The following is a 12,984-nucleotide window of genomic DNA, read 5'->3' on the forward strand; positions in this document are numbered from 1 at the left end:
GTGCGTATTGCGTTGTGGAGGAGAAGACTGGTGTAGGCTGAAGGGGAATCTCGAATGACGTAGAAGATTCCTCTTGGCGATAAGATGAGGCTTGTAGTTTGTTGCAGTTGCACGATTGTCGTTAGTCAACGGCGAACAGTTCGATTATGAGTTACGAATATATGCACAGTACAAAGCCACCTTAATACGTTTGTTTGAGAGAACTGTTGACAGGAAGAGAGGGAGAGAAGTGGTTGGGCTGATGGCCCGGTTATCTTGAATCGCTGAGGGGAGTGACGTGTGACGTTGATGGCCCAGTTCCCCGCCTGAGGTATAGAATGTTCGAGAAGCTTCGATTGGTCAATGTATGATATCAAGTCGGTTTCAGGGAACGCCAATCACTTGAAGCAATAGTAGCAATAGAGTATAGCCTAGCTAAGCCATGTGTTCTAAATATATCGACTGTCAAGTGCTTGTTGCAGTTCAAGAAACCGGATTGTGGCGGAACTGCCTATGCGGGGTTGATGAAGCACCATATATCCACGAAGTATACCCGGTATCTACATAAGGTATGTCATATCCACATGCCTTGTAAATATCCACTTATTTCTCCACAACTATCCCATCTTTAATCAAAGCTGTCCCGTTGACCACGCTCTGGATCTGCTCATCGGTACAAGTACTCCGCAGTGACTGGATATAACATATCGGCTCCGGGCTCTCAGGTACCTCGTTCTTGATCTCCCACGTCGACGATGGCCCCTCACTCGCGTAGGTGGCATTCTGCAGCAGTGACACCTTTCCCGTCGCAATGTCATGGTTAAACAAAGCTCTGTGGAAGATCTCATATGCTGTTTGGGGTTGGTACGCTGGCACCTCATGGCCTGCTTCGAAGACACGCGTGAATGAAAAGTTGCCGTACTGCCGCACACGGCCCCCAATGTACGACGAGTTGGTCTGGACCGGGGCGTAGCCGGCCGCTTGGAACGAATCCGAATCGGCATAGTCGACTCGCAGACTTACCTCTTCGCCGCCGTTCCAGGGACATGCGTAGTCCCGGTCCCCGTAGACGAGCGCCACCTTGATCCCCGAGTCGAGGACATACGCGAGATCCTCGAGGTACCCGTGAACATCGGAGCGCGGGTAATCGCCCGTCGATCCGAAGGCGTTGTATGAGCTGTCCACTGAGATGGAGAAGTTGACGGGCACCCCCAGCGCGGCTTGCACCCAGTTCTGGTTCAGGAAGCCTTGGAAGTAGGGTGGCGGAAATGGATCTGGTTCAAAGTGCGCGATATCGTAGTAGCCACGGCCGGAGAAGAGTGTGTAGGGACCCTCCACCTGGTTGCTGCAGTAGTCGTTCGCCTTTTGACAGGCCTTGTTGACCGTCTCATTGCGCCCGGACATGGTGGGATCTCCCTGGGTCGCTAGCTCCCGGCACTCAACTATCAAATCCTTGCAGCCACCAGGCTTACTCCACGCATTCATTGACCTTTCGTAGACGGTTTTGTTGATCGCCTCGATGCCGTAGGTATTGTTGTACGCCATAGCGGGGTAGAACGGAGCTTGCGTCAAGAGATCCACGCACCCATTGATAATTCCCAGAGTGTCCAGGTGAATGTAATGATACTCATCTGGTAACATGCCACATTCAATCTTCTCATTCTGTTCTTGAAAGAACGCAGTGAACGACGGCCCGTAGCGCCCACCGTAAGACTCAGTCCAGATACTCACTCGATCATCCTGCGGCTTGTACTCGGGGAATTCGGAGAACCATGTCTGCGCAAAGTGCCAGAGCGACCGTGCCGCATTCTCTGTCGTATTCGCCGTAGTCGTCTGATTCATACTGGGAAACGTGCCCACATACAATGTATTGTTCTGCTCCGGCACTTTACCATCCGGGAATGCGGAGACATTCCACGCACTGGTGAGCTGATTATAGGTCCCGTTCGTAGGGACATCATAGCTGAACCCGACCTGGTTCGGCTGGTCAATGTACAGCATGTTGACGTAGTTGTTCCATGACCAGGGGTTGATCTCCGTTGAGTTGGAGTCAGCGTTAACAAGGCAAGGGCCATTTTCCTGCAGCAGTCCGATCATGGACGAGCTGCCGGGCCCGCCGTTCATCCAGATGGCCAGCGGTGCATTAACGGGATCATTGCGCGACTCGAAGAACCAGAAGAAAGTGTTGATGGGGTATTGCTGGTCGACATCAACGTCGTTCAGCGTGCCGGGCGGCAGATGCACATAGCCAGAGTACGATTTGACACCCGGGGTGGTTTCACAAATACCAGGCTAGATCAGTTAGATTTTTTTTTCATAGGCTAGGTAAAGCATCATACCTCTTTGTACGAAATCTTTACGCCCTCCTGGTGCTTCGAATGCACGACCTTGAGACCCTCTGGTGTGGGAGGGAAATACTGTGCTGCCGCGGTCAACGTGAGACCAGCGGTCACAGATAGAAGGGGTACAAGGGATAACATGATACGCCTCTCGACCCGTCTGAATAAACATTGGAATAAGAACAACATCAACGAAGGCGAAGGAGCGCTTCAAATGGGGATCTGATCGAGTCATAAGCAGCCATGCTGATCGTGACTGTTGATTGGTTCGTGGAAGACGATGTAACATAACAACAAACAGTGGAGCTGCGATAACAATAGTCCCAGGCCCCAGAATTTACACCAACAAGAACACTACCGAGGTTAATAGTCGCTGATCAGCTGCATTCCGCGATCAATATTCCAGTCAGCCCTGCTATTTCATTGTCAATTGAATTGGAGTTGTTTAGAGTCCGTGATGTTGTTGCAGACTATAGAGGATGCCAAACCGGCAAAGACTCTTGTCCAGGGTTACAGTTAACTAATGCATATCTCCCCGCTGAGTCAAATATATAGCCCTACCTACATGCCGAGACATGATAAGAGAATATCTACATCATGCAAGGTTTCTACAAGTATGAGGACAAATTTACATGCGCAGGAACCAATCAATGTCACTTTACTCATCCGCTATCCCTTCAGAACATTGGTCCTGGGCAACACCCCCCCTCTTTCTCCAAGCAGTCTACCGCCAAGATGGTCTGCAGAGGACTTTGGTTAGATTATCTCTGGAATTGAGCTATTGACCCAATTGTATTATTCGCAAGCATTAATTCAACTCATTTTGCCCGGCGGAATCTAAAGCTAAGTCTTCGAAAGAAGAAAGCAATCCAGTCCATCGCTATGCGACCACAAACGCCTCAGCCACTCCAACTCCGAGCCATGACCGAAAGGAAAGAATCACAACCCAAAACAAGAAAGCCCATCAGCTCATATGGACATGGAAAAGGTACCTCTGCCGAATCTGCGCAACATCATACACAATGTACTCATTATACATCAGACTACCATTGCCAAACATCGTAGACTTGGACACATCCGGCATCTGTACCCTTGCGAGCGTCGGATGGAGGCATTCTGCATCCTTCCATCCCGCCGGGACAGTCTGCCCTTTTCCGAGCGTCGCGATCTTGCCTTGGGCTTTCGCATCCGTTCCTGCATTGAAGTTGGCCTGATACTGCTCGAACATGGGGTTTCCAAGCTCGACATCGCAGAGGAGCAGCAGACCCATGTTGGCGCTGTTGTAGGGCACACAGTAGTTTGCCGATTTGCTTGACATGTCGGCGAAATAGACGCCCTTGCCGAACATATATCCTGACATGGGGGCCTCGGGTGGTGCAATGCGAAGACCCTGGCTTAGGATACCACCGAAATTGGTACTGCGGGATCCGTGCCAGAGAAGACGGCGGTTGCTGTTCGTTCGATTCGAATAACACCAAGACTTGAATCGATCCTCTTCCCCTTTGCGCTCAATGCGGAAGATGTTGATGACCTGTTTGCTGTGAGTATCCTGAGATTTTGGTTTTGAGGGGTGATACTCACGCTGTAGCGAAGATGGTGCGTCGAGCCGCGAGAATTGTTCAGGTAGGCTTCGAGTTCACGGAATTCAGCGGAGGAACGGTTCACTACAGGAGTCAGCTTTTGTCAGAAGAGGATACGGATGCGGCAGACTTACGTGGAGTCATTTCCTGCATGCCCAGGCCCTGGTACTGGCGATCTAGCTGGTTCATCATCTCGGCATCCCGAGACTCCTTCATGATTTCGTTGGCAACACCCATGTCGGTCAGTGCTTCCAGCAGATCAACCTCGGTCTTGATCTGCTGATCTGTAGCCAGAACAGGAGGCCGATTGCGACCGAACACATGCGGAATGGTGGTGAAGTAACGATTGCTGAGATCCTGCGCGGCATCCTGGAACGTAGTGTTGTATCTCGAGCTTGCCAGGGTAGGATTGGTCACGAGTTCAGACAGATCTTTCAGAATCTGGAATCCGGTCGTCAAGGTCCGCTTGCTCAGCTTGCCCAAAGGCAGCTTTTGTGCGTCGTACGACATGGACGCCATAGTAGACAGGAAGTGCTGCTGGTTAAAGATAAAGGTTAAAAGGTTCTGCACTGCCTGAGGCAGGGTACTCTCGACTGGTTTCTTATCGCCCTTTTCGTCAACATCCATCTTGCCCGCGTTGTCGTCTTCATCGTCCGACTCTTCATAGTTACGCTCGATGAAGGTGTACTTGTTGGATTTAGGCGTGCTCAGCCGATCCTCCCACTTCAGACCCGTCTTGTCTTTGAACTTCTTCTCAAACTCGGCCTTTGCTCTCTGCAACGTCCCATCACCCAGCAGTGCGCACGATCCAAACTCGCCGACACGGCCCCATCGCGTCCACGTCTTGTAGGTTGTCCCGGAGGTATCAGCCAACAGCTGAATCCGGTAGAACTTGTTGTTGTTATTCGCGGAATTCGTCTGGTTCAGCGTCGCATCCCAGATCAGCCCGGAGTCTTCAATAAAGACCGACCCTATGCCAATTAGCCACAACCAATAACCACCATTCTCCTAGCAAGTACATACCAGGCATCGTGCATCCTTCGTCAACAGGAACATTCAGAGACTTGGCACTGGCCTTCTGCGCATCCTTCTGTTTCTTATTCGCTTCATCGCCATTGCTATCGCCATTCACATCCGCTGCGCCATCCGCGGCATCAGCATTCGCATCAGCAAGCTTCCTCTTGTTCGTCTTGGAAGCAGTGGTAGCGCCAGTAGCAGTAGCACTAGTGCTAGCACCTCCATTCTGATCCTGTTCCACGGACGCAGCTCCAGAAGTCAAAAGATACGTCTTTGAAGCAAGTGGTTTCCCGGCCTTCTGTGAGTCCAACAGCCATTCCAAAGAGACAACTTCGCACCCAGGAACATTACGCGCTTGCTTGTCTGCGCTTATCAGCAAACGCTGTGATTACAGACAGCGGGGACAACTTACACTTCACCGTCCCCTTTTCGGCCTCCTTCTGCGTTGTGATTAGATGTGTGCAGCCCTCTGAGACTGTAGAGGTGAATGTAGCGCCTTGTCCCTCGACGATAGCCTTCAGATCGGCTGTTGGCGAATCCGAGATAGTTAGCCCTGTCGTCGTTACAGTCGGTCAGGCGGTGCGAGGCACGGCGTACCTTGCTTGTAGCCCGGGAACGTCCCGCTTACGGCGATGACGGCTTTTTTGAATGTTCGTGGTGCCATTGAGAAGATAGTGCGAGATGTCCTCCGTATGCAAGCAATGGAAGTAAACAAGGATATAGTTGAGCTCTGCGGAATGAATCGAAAAGGTATGAAATGGTCACAGACCACGCAGTAACTTATCAGTGCTACAAACAAATTAAAAACGACGAAGATGAAGAATTGAGAAGGCAATACGAGCGTCCTCTTCGTGGTGCTGTGTGGTTCTATTTATCACACTCCGACCCCGTAACTAGTAAGTAGCGGCCTGACGATCCAGGCGCCAATGCGGGCTGCTGCCTGCTCCAGCAGACACCATTTCAGGCAGAAAAGGGGTCTAGCACTCTTAGTGGATTTAGTCTGGGGAATGATCAAAGCTGATCCACTGGCTGCCAGAATCTAAACGAATTGAACAGTGGAGTATCAGTAATCCTTGTGTGGATAATGAATAGTATTGTCTAACTTCTGGTTTTGCTAATACAATGCTTGTGTTGGCACGGCAAGGCGACACCAACAATTGTCTCATGGCTCATTCAAACTTCCGTTTCAGGACTGGCGTCAGAGAGCTCAGGGGTAGAGTCTTCAATATCAGTCTTGAGTCTGTCTTCGTTCCTGTCTTTCCCGTGAGAAGATTTGAATCTAACCAGGTGAGAATCATATGTTCCTCGTGGTCTATTATTGTGAGACACTGAAGTCTTCTAGGAACTACCTCCAGATCATAATAAGACATTAAGTCAAATTTTCAAACTTCAGAAGCTTTCTGTTCTGGTCGAGAAATGCTCTACTTAACAACCAACTAACCATGACGCCCATCCTCCCAAATGCCAGGACGCTAAGAAGGCAAAAAGAACCAAGAAGAAGACACTCCAGAAGATCGGACAAGACAAGTAATGAATGCCGGTAGCAGACAGAAGTCAATCACGCATGCGCCTGTCCAAACTAACAATCATGCAAGAATGACGAGATAGGAGAAGGTCTATATACAGTGAGTACTGAAAGAGGAAGACAATGATATTAACAGAAGTTTCCCAACAAATGTCTTACACGCTTTGAGTGGGCTCCAAAGCTCTGTGGGTTCCATTTTCGGACACAGACTTTGCCTCTTCCAAAGTCGCGTGTTCAGGCTTGGGAGCAGACTCCTGCGCTTCGGTCTTGGAGACTGGTTCTGATGCTTCCAAAGCTGTGGGGTCACTCTGAGTCAAGTCAGAAATGACTTCTTCATGAGAACCTTCATTAGAAAGGCCATTGACGGTCGCGGTATCAGGTTCGGCTTCATCGTCCGATGCTTGAGCGCTTGCAACAGAGTGGAATTCGTCTTTCTCAGCGGACACCTGGTTGTGCGATTGAGGAGTCTCTTTCGACAGGAGACTCGACGAGGAGTAATTGTTAGGGTGGAGAGGAAGCTGGGCAAAGACATTTATAGTTGAGTTATCAGGGTGGGACGCCACGGATCGTCTGCCGTCTGGAGAGGAGGAAGTGGAGGAAGTTGGAGAAGTAGGTGTCGATTGTGACAGTGAAACTGGGTCCCGATGAGGATTTCGGGGTGGTAGAGCAGGAGGCAAGCGCTTGGGAATGGTGACCAGCCGGGCTCGGGTGAATGTGGGCGAATGACGTTTCAGCTCTGGAGGAGCGGTTGTGTCCTCAATGGACACAGGGGAAGACGGAGTGGTGCTCTCACGCTTGGAGACGGTAGCACTGCTGACCTCGTGGACCTCATAGTCATCGTCCACGGAGTCCTGATCACTGTCGTATTCTCGATGTCGGGTGAGATGCGCCGGCCGCTCCGGTATCACGGTATCCCAGCCGTCCTCTGCGTCCCACGGACTGCGCTCGATACGATCTGCACGGGTGCTCCTTGATGAAGCGCGGCTGATTGACGTAGAGGCAGTAAAAGGGGCCACGTCGGTCTGCGTCCCTCGATCCACACTGGCATGGCTCTGAACGCTCGCTCTCCAACTGCTGCGTGGGGAGCTATCCAAACTCCGTCGAAAGGTGGAATAGATGGGACTATGAGGACTCGGTTTGAATTCAAAGACATCTTGCGACGGTCGCGATCGGGTCCCGGCTTCGCGGATGAATAAGCCTTCGGCTTCCAGAGCCTTTACCCCGAATGGATCCGGGTCATCAGGATCAGGGACTCCGAACGGAGTCGCTGGCTGAACTTCGACGTCGCCCGGCGTCTGTCCGGGGGGAGGAATCCAATTCTCCTCCACATCGCTGTCACCTTGTGCGGCCTTAATCGTCTGGATGAGGGTCTTGATGGACTTTGGTGGCCGCTTCGCTTTGCCGGCCAGAATGTCGGTGACGGATATCCTTTCGCCATAGAATCGCTCATTTTCGTCTGTGCGTTCAATGATGATCGTCCCGTCCACCTGGACGCCAGCGTATAGACCCCGGCTCTTCATATATGTCCAGATGGGTGCCTGTCGCTTGTGAACCTCCGACTCCAGGACACCTCCGAGCCCGAAGGGACCAGCCGCGGCGCTGACCTCTCCTCCAAGAGTACACCGCACTTTCTTGAATGCCTCCAGCGCCTCAAAGGTGTTGATAACGACCACGCAATCATAAATGTCCACCCCGGCCAGGAAACCGATACCAGCGGTGTGCAGCATGATACCGGAGGGTGGACTCCATTCGCCTGTTTCGGGAATGCGAGCCAAAAGCACACCACTTCCACCCGAACCGCTCAGCCATAAACCCGTTCGCATTGTCGTGAAGATGGCGAGGCCCGCTGCACGCTGGATCACTGGCGCGGGAATCTTCTTGATCACTCGCTGCTTACCCTTGGGACGGTTGATCTTCCCATCGCTGTCCGTACCGTTCCGCTCTGAATCTTCTGTGGTATAGAAACCATCTTTGCAGAAGCTGCGCAGGATGCGAGCTGCTTTGTCGCTTTCTTTGTCGAGAGTCATGGGCCAGAAGGCCTCCGCTCCAACGCGATTCGACAAACGATTCACCGGCGCCCCTAGTTTATCGACCGTATTCCATGCCTTGTCGAATCCCTTCTTGCCGCCCACCTTGGCCCTTTCCCAAACTGAGGGGGCCATTGTGACGACTATTTGGGAGCCCTATGAGCCGAATTTACAGCCCTCGCACGGACAGGACCACGTCCCTTGAGCGTGAGAAGGCGCCAACTCTATATTTTCAGATCAGAAATCCAAAACCGTCAAATCGCGACGGGAACGGTAAATATGCGCCACGAGAATTGCCCGTAAATGACAATGGAATGTAAAAAGGCGGAGGAATTAGGTATAGTGTCGTATATTGCCGCAGCCGAGGTATGCTTGCCAAACAAGCTTTGGAATGCAGCTAAGGTTAAAACAAAGGTAGGAGACAAATTGAACTAATGGTGAAATCAAGGGCGCTGAACTGTATTATGTATATGAATGCGCTGAGCTACATGAGAGAAGGAAAAATATTAGTCACTGGTCACTCCGCGCTATCCGTGTTCAACGGCCGGAAGAGAGTGGCGATGCCGTCGCAAGATGAAGGTCTGAGGAAAAGAGAGGAAGAGTAACCATGGAACGGGAGAACAAGGGAAGAGGCCCAAACTTACCTGCCCAATAACCCAGGAGCAACAGAAGAAAATAATAGATAAATAATAAATAAAGAAGGGACCAGAAACAATCCGACGGGGATGAACGGAAGATGGGGATGAGGTTCAATAATACCTTGAGGGCGAGCAAGGTATGCAGGCGAAGGAGACAAGGGAGGCCCTGTAGGAACTTGATGCTCCTACCTATATCAGGCTAATAGTGAAGACCTTCAAGGAATCAAGTATAAAGGAATGAGGAGGGAGTATGGTCATATATCATTATAAGTGTTATTCGTCTCATTCATCATAGTTCATGGTCGTACATAATAGTCGTCAATATTTAAACCTGATAGTCCATATAAGTACCTAATTAGAAAAACCAGGGACAACTAAGGCGCGGCTGGATCGGAAAAGGATAGTTGGAACCCAAAGTGGCGCCAAGGCTGGACCTGGAGAAAAAAGCAGAAATAGCAGGCGATAGGAAGAAGAAAATAATGGGAATGGGAAAGTGGAAATGGAAGTGCAAGTGATGGATGTCATCATCATCATCATCATCAACTTCACCTGGGCGTCATCATGGGACGAACCTAGTTGTTTTCTGGACTAGTAGGAAGCTAACTTAAGTATATTGGTAAGGCTTAGCGATCGGCGACGCCGGATGGATCACTAATGAGGAGTATTTGTAAGTGCTAAGGTACTACTACCGCTGTTTAGGTACGGTAGTTACATGCTGTACTCTGTCCATTTCTGTCTGATTATTGACTATGACAATGTGTTTGTCTACAAGAACAAACGACATTCTTTTCTTTCCCTCCTTTCTACCACAGAAAACTCACCCTATACCGCATGGAATCCATCGTCGTCGAGCACGTCAAGTTGAATACATGATTCATGGATGTACCTGGAACTGAACCACTGATTGCAATGATCACTAATGTCTTGGTCTAGATTTTCATACTTTCTAGCCAACTTGATTCTCTTCTTTTCTTCTATCCATCGGTCTGCGCCCAAGGATAGTCTCCAACTCTCTGAAATCGCCCCATTGACAGAGTTTGACTATTCCATTCCCCCATCGAAAATAGCCAAAGGGAAAATTTCTCCCTGCATTCCTGACGCCCACTACTGTGTTAGGCACATATGACAGCTCCAATACCGCCATCCCTTCGGCCCCAACCACTCCATTATCTGTTTACTCTATGTAGATACGGAGTATACACCAGACTATCCCATATTATTACTGTATAGATTATTTTAACCTTGTTGCGAATCAAATAAATGATGGATCGATCATGAATCCCTTTGCGTTCGATCCACCGCAGGACAAAGCTTCAATTTATCCCTTGGTTTCATGACAGGCCCCAGAAGCCCACGCAGTAGCTAGTTTGCCGTCTGTACGGTAGTCCAGTCAATAGTTCCGCATTCCGAAGCTTTCTTGCCATTAAGCTGTGATAATTCATTCTTGTCTGCGTCCCTGAGCTCGATGCGTCCGCTGTCAGAAGGAGTCAACCATCAACCTGCACGATTGTCAAGTCTCGTTGTCTTCACCTGCACATTCTCGTGTGGAGTTCTTTCATCGGTGTGTTCGAGAGACTCTGTCACTGTTGAGATACACTGGCAATTGAGATTTAAACACAAAAGCCAGTTCCAAATCTCGTCAATCTGGTTCTCCGAGTATCTTCCACAAATGATCAATGATACGCCCCCAGCCAACCATATACGGCCTACGCAGAGCATCATTCAATGGCAATCCCAACAACTAGATACAATAAAGAAAGCAATTAATTTATCCCGTCTTTAATCTCCTACTCCTGCAAGCCAGGATATGCAAACCTTCCATGATCCTAGTCTGGAATCTCAAATGTGATAGATGACACACATTAGCTTTCGTCCACGGATCGATAAACTAACTAGATCGTCCACTTTTTTCGCGAATCGCCACAATATGGCGTGTATTATGTATCCATCGCTTCAGGGATCTACCTAGATTAGCGTACTCCATGCCTAAAGCCACTTCATATCCATAACCTATTTCCTGGGTCATCAACTGAAACAAACTACTGTAAGACATAGGCCCCAATACGACTAGCAAAATCGTACGGAGTACGTCCACAAATCCCGATTCGGGATGGAGAACACAGACCGCTAATCGATCGGTCGAGATACCTCAACTCATTTCGGCCGGCACAAGACTAGCCTCACGAGACGTCTATCGTGATGTATCACTTTCTAGCAGTACACATCAACAGTACGATTTTTGTAAAGAGCAGTAGATAAGTGTAAACTCTGAGCAGGGGATGGAGTCTGTGACCACGAGAGGACGAAAGTTGCCGTCTGCCGGCTATGCTTAACACTATCGCACGCTAAGATGTTCGCATGATCCATGCGAACGGAGGACACCCGACATCAAAATATACATGAGATCTATCACCTGGGTTCATGTGGTATTGAATTCAGTGCCGGGTTTCAATTTCGGTTGTAGTCCTACAATGTAGCAGCTGCAAGTTTCCGAGTCATGGTGTTGTTCTGTCAAAAGTAGATCTAGCTCTGGCTAGTCCCCGTAGTAAGTCTAATCATAAAGAATATGCATACAGATCAAGCATACGTCAGGCTCATTTACACGATTGAAATCACAATCACAGCGCACCGAGCTCCTTCAGCTTGCCGATCAGACCGTCAACATCCTCCACCTTACCGCCGCCCTGGCGCGCAGGAGGTTCTGTCATAGTCAGCATCCACTGTGCATTACATCGAGAAGAAGAAACCTACCAGTAACCTTGAGCGTCTTCAACCGCCGCTTATCCTCAACCCCGAAATCCTCCAGCTTCTTCTTCTCAAGAGGCTTCTTCTTCGCCTTCATGATGTTCGGCAGACTAGCATACCGAGGCTCATTCAACCGCAGATCCGTCGTAATAACCAGAGGCAACTGAGCCCGGAGCGTCTCGACACCACCATCCACCTCGTGAGTCACCTCCACCGTTCCCTTATCGTCCTTGATCTCGACCTTGCTCGCCTGCGTCGCCTGAGGCCACCCCAGCAGACCCGCCAGCATCTGGCCCGTCTGCCCCTGGTCACCGTCAATCGCCTGCTTCCCCAGAAGCACCAGGTTAATGTTCTCCTTCTTCACCACCGCCTGCAGCAGCTTCGCCACGGTCAGCGGCTCCATGCCCCCGTCGTTGCTTTCGGGGACCTCGACGTGGAAGGCCCGGTCCGCGCCCATGGCCATGGCTGTCCGGAGCGTATCGACGCACTTGGCTCCGCCAGCGGAGAGCGCGAGGATGTTTTCGACTTTCAGGGGGCCTTTGCGCTCGCGGAGGCGGACGGCCTCCTCGATCGAGAGCTCATCGAAGGGGTTGAGGGAGTGCTTGACGCCGGCGGTTTCGACGCCGGTCTGGGTCTTGTTGATTCGGGGTTTGATCTTTCGAGAGATTATTAGAATCACTTCAGAATTACTGCTACGCATGGATAATCCTCGGATGTCATGGTATAGAGTCATTGATGCATTGTCTTCAGGTCCGGCCGTAGCCTCGGAGCTCTGACTCTTCACCGAGAACGGAGTATTCCAGGGAAAATGCAACTCACCGCGTAGTCGATCACCCTCTTCACAGGGACTAGAATCCGCAATCCGCTCATTGTGAATTTGAAAAGAAAACTACCACTCAATGGTGTGAGACAGAAGACCCGATAATTGGGAAAGAAAAGTAGAATTGCAAGTCGGAAGAGACTCAGTCCCAAGGCAGTCTGGGGCCAATTGAGCGCAGGTGACTTAGGCGGAGAAGGGCAAAATAGTGCAGAAAATAACCCCATGGCCGATGCGGCCCGAGAAAGACCAACCGCAGCATCATCGCCCGCAAGCCCCTCCGTCTCCAACCGAGGTTACTACGCCGGACTCTTGGA

The 12,984-nt window shown here is 50.4% G+C and overlaps 4 protein-coding genes across 4 annotated transcripts; all 4 read right to left on the bottom strand.

Annotated features, from left to right (window-relative positions):
- Positions 1–582: 582 nt before the first annotated feature.
- Positions 583–2,459, bottom strand: cp1 (putative carboxypeptidase S1; the record flags this gene model as incomplete). Its single annotated transcript, XM_043291071.1, has 2 exons — positions 583–2,271; positions 2,319–2,459. 2 exons carry the CDS (start codon positions 2,457–2,459, stop codon positions 583–585), a joined length of 1,830 nt encoding a protein of 609 aa, XP_043147006.1.
- An 823-nt stretch (positions 2,460–3,282) lies between these two features.
- Aud_006166 (putative poly(ADP)-ribose polymerase PARP) lies at positions 3,283–5,579 on the bottom strand (the record flags this gene model as incomplete). Its single annotated transcript, XM_043291072.1, has 6 exons — positions 3,283–3,849; positions 3,900–3,982; positions 4,033–4,869; positions 4,922–5,278; positions 5,328–5,441; positions 5,513–5,579. The coding sequence occupies 6 exons, from the start codon at positions 5,577–5,579 to the stop codon at positions 3,283–3,285; spliced, it is 2,025 nt and encodes a 674-aa protein (XP_043147007.1).
- Positions 5,580–6,595: 1,016 nt separating this feature from the next.
- Aud_006167 (lipid-binding SYLF domain-containing protein) lies at positions 6,596–8,602 on the bottom strand (the record flags this gene model as incomplete). Its single annotated transcript, XM_043291073.1, has 1 exon — positions 6,596–8,602. The coding sequence occupies one exon, from the start codon at positions 8,600–8,602 to the stop codon at positions 6,596–6,598; it is 2,007 nt and encodes a 668-aa protein (XP_043147008.1).
- A 3,121-nt stretch (positions 8,603–11,723) lies between these two features.
- Positions 11,724–12,720, bottom strand: Aud_006168 (electron transfer flavoprotein subunit beta/FixA family protein; the record flags this gene model as incomplete). The annotated part of the gene is made up of 3 exons (XM_043291074.1): positions 11,724–11,806; positions 11,857–12,505; positions 12,670–12,720. 3 exons carry the CDS (start codon positions 12,718–12,720, stop codon positions 11,724–11,726), a joined length of 783 nt encoding a protein of 260 aa, XP_043147009.1.
- Between the last annotated feature and the right edge of the window lie 264 nt (positions 12,721–12,984).

The sequence above is a fragment of the Aspergillus udagawae genome (assembly GCF_001078395.1).
Source record: "Aspergillus udagawae IFM 46973 DNA, scaffold_4, whole genome shotgun sequence".
Taxonomy (NCBI): domain Eukaryota; kingdom Fungi; phylum Ascomycota; class Eurotiomycetes; order Eurotiales; family Aspergillaceae; genus Aspergillus; species Aspergillus udagawae.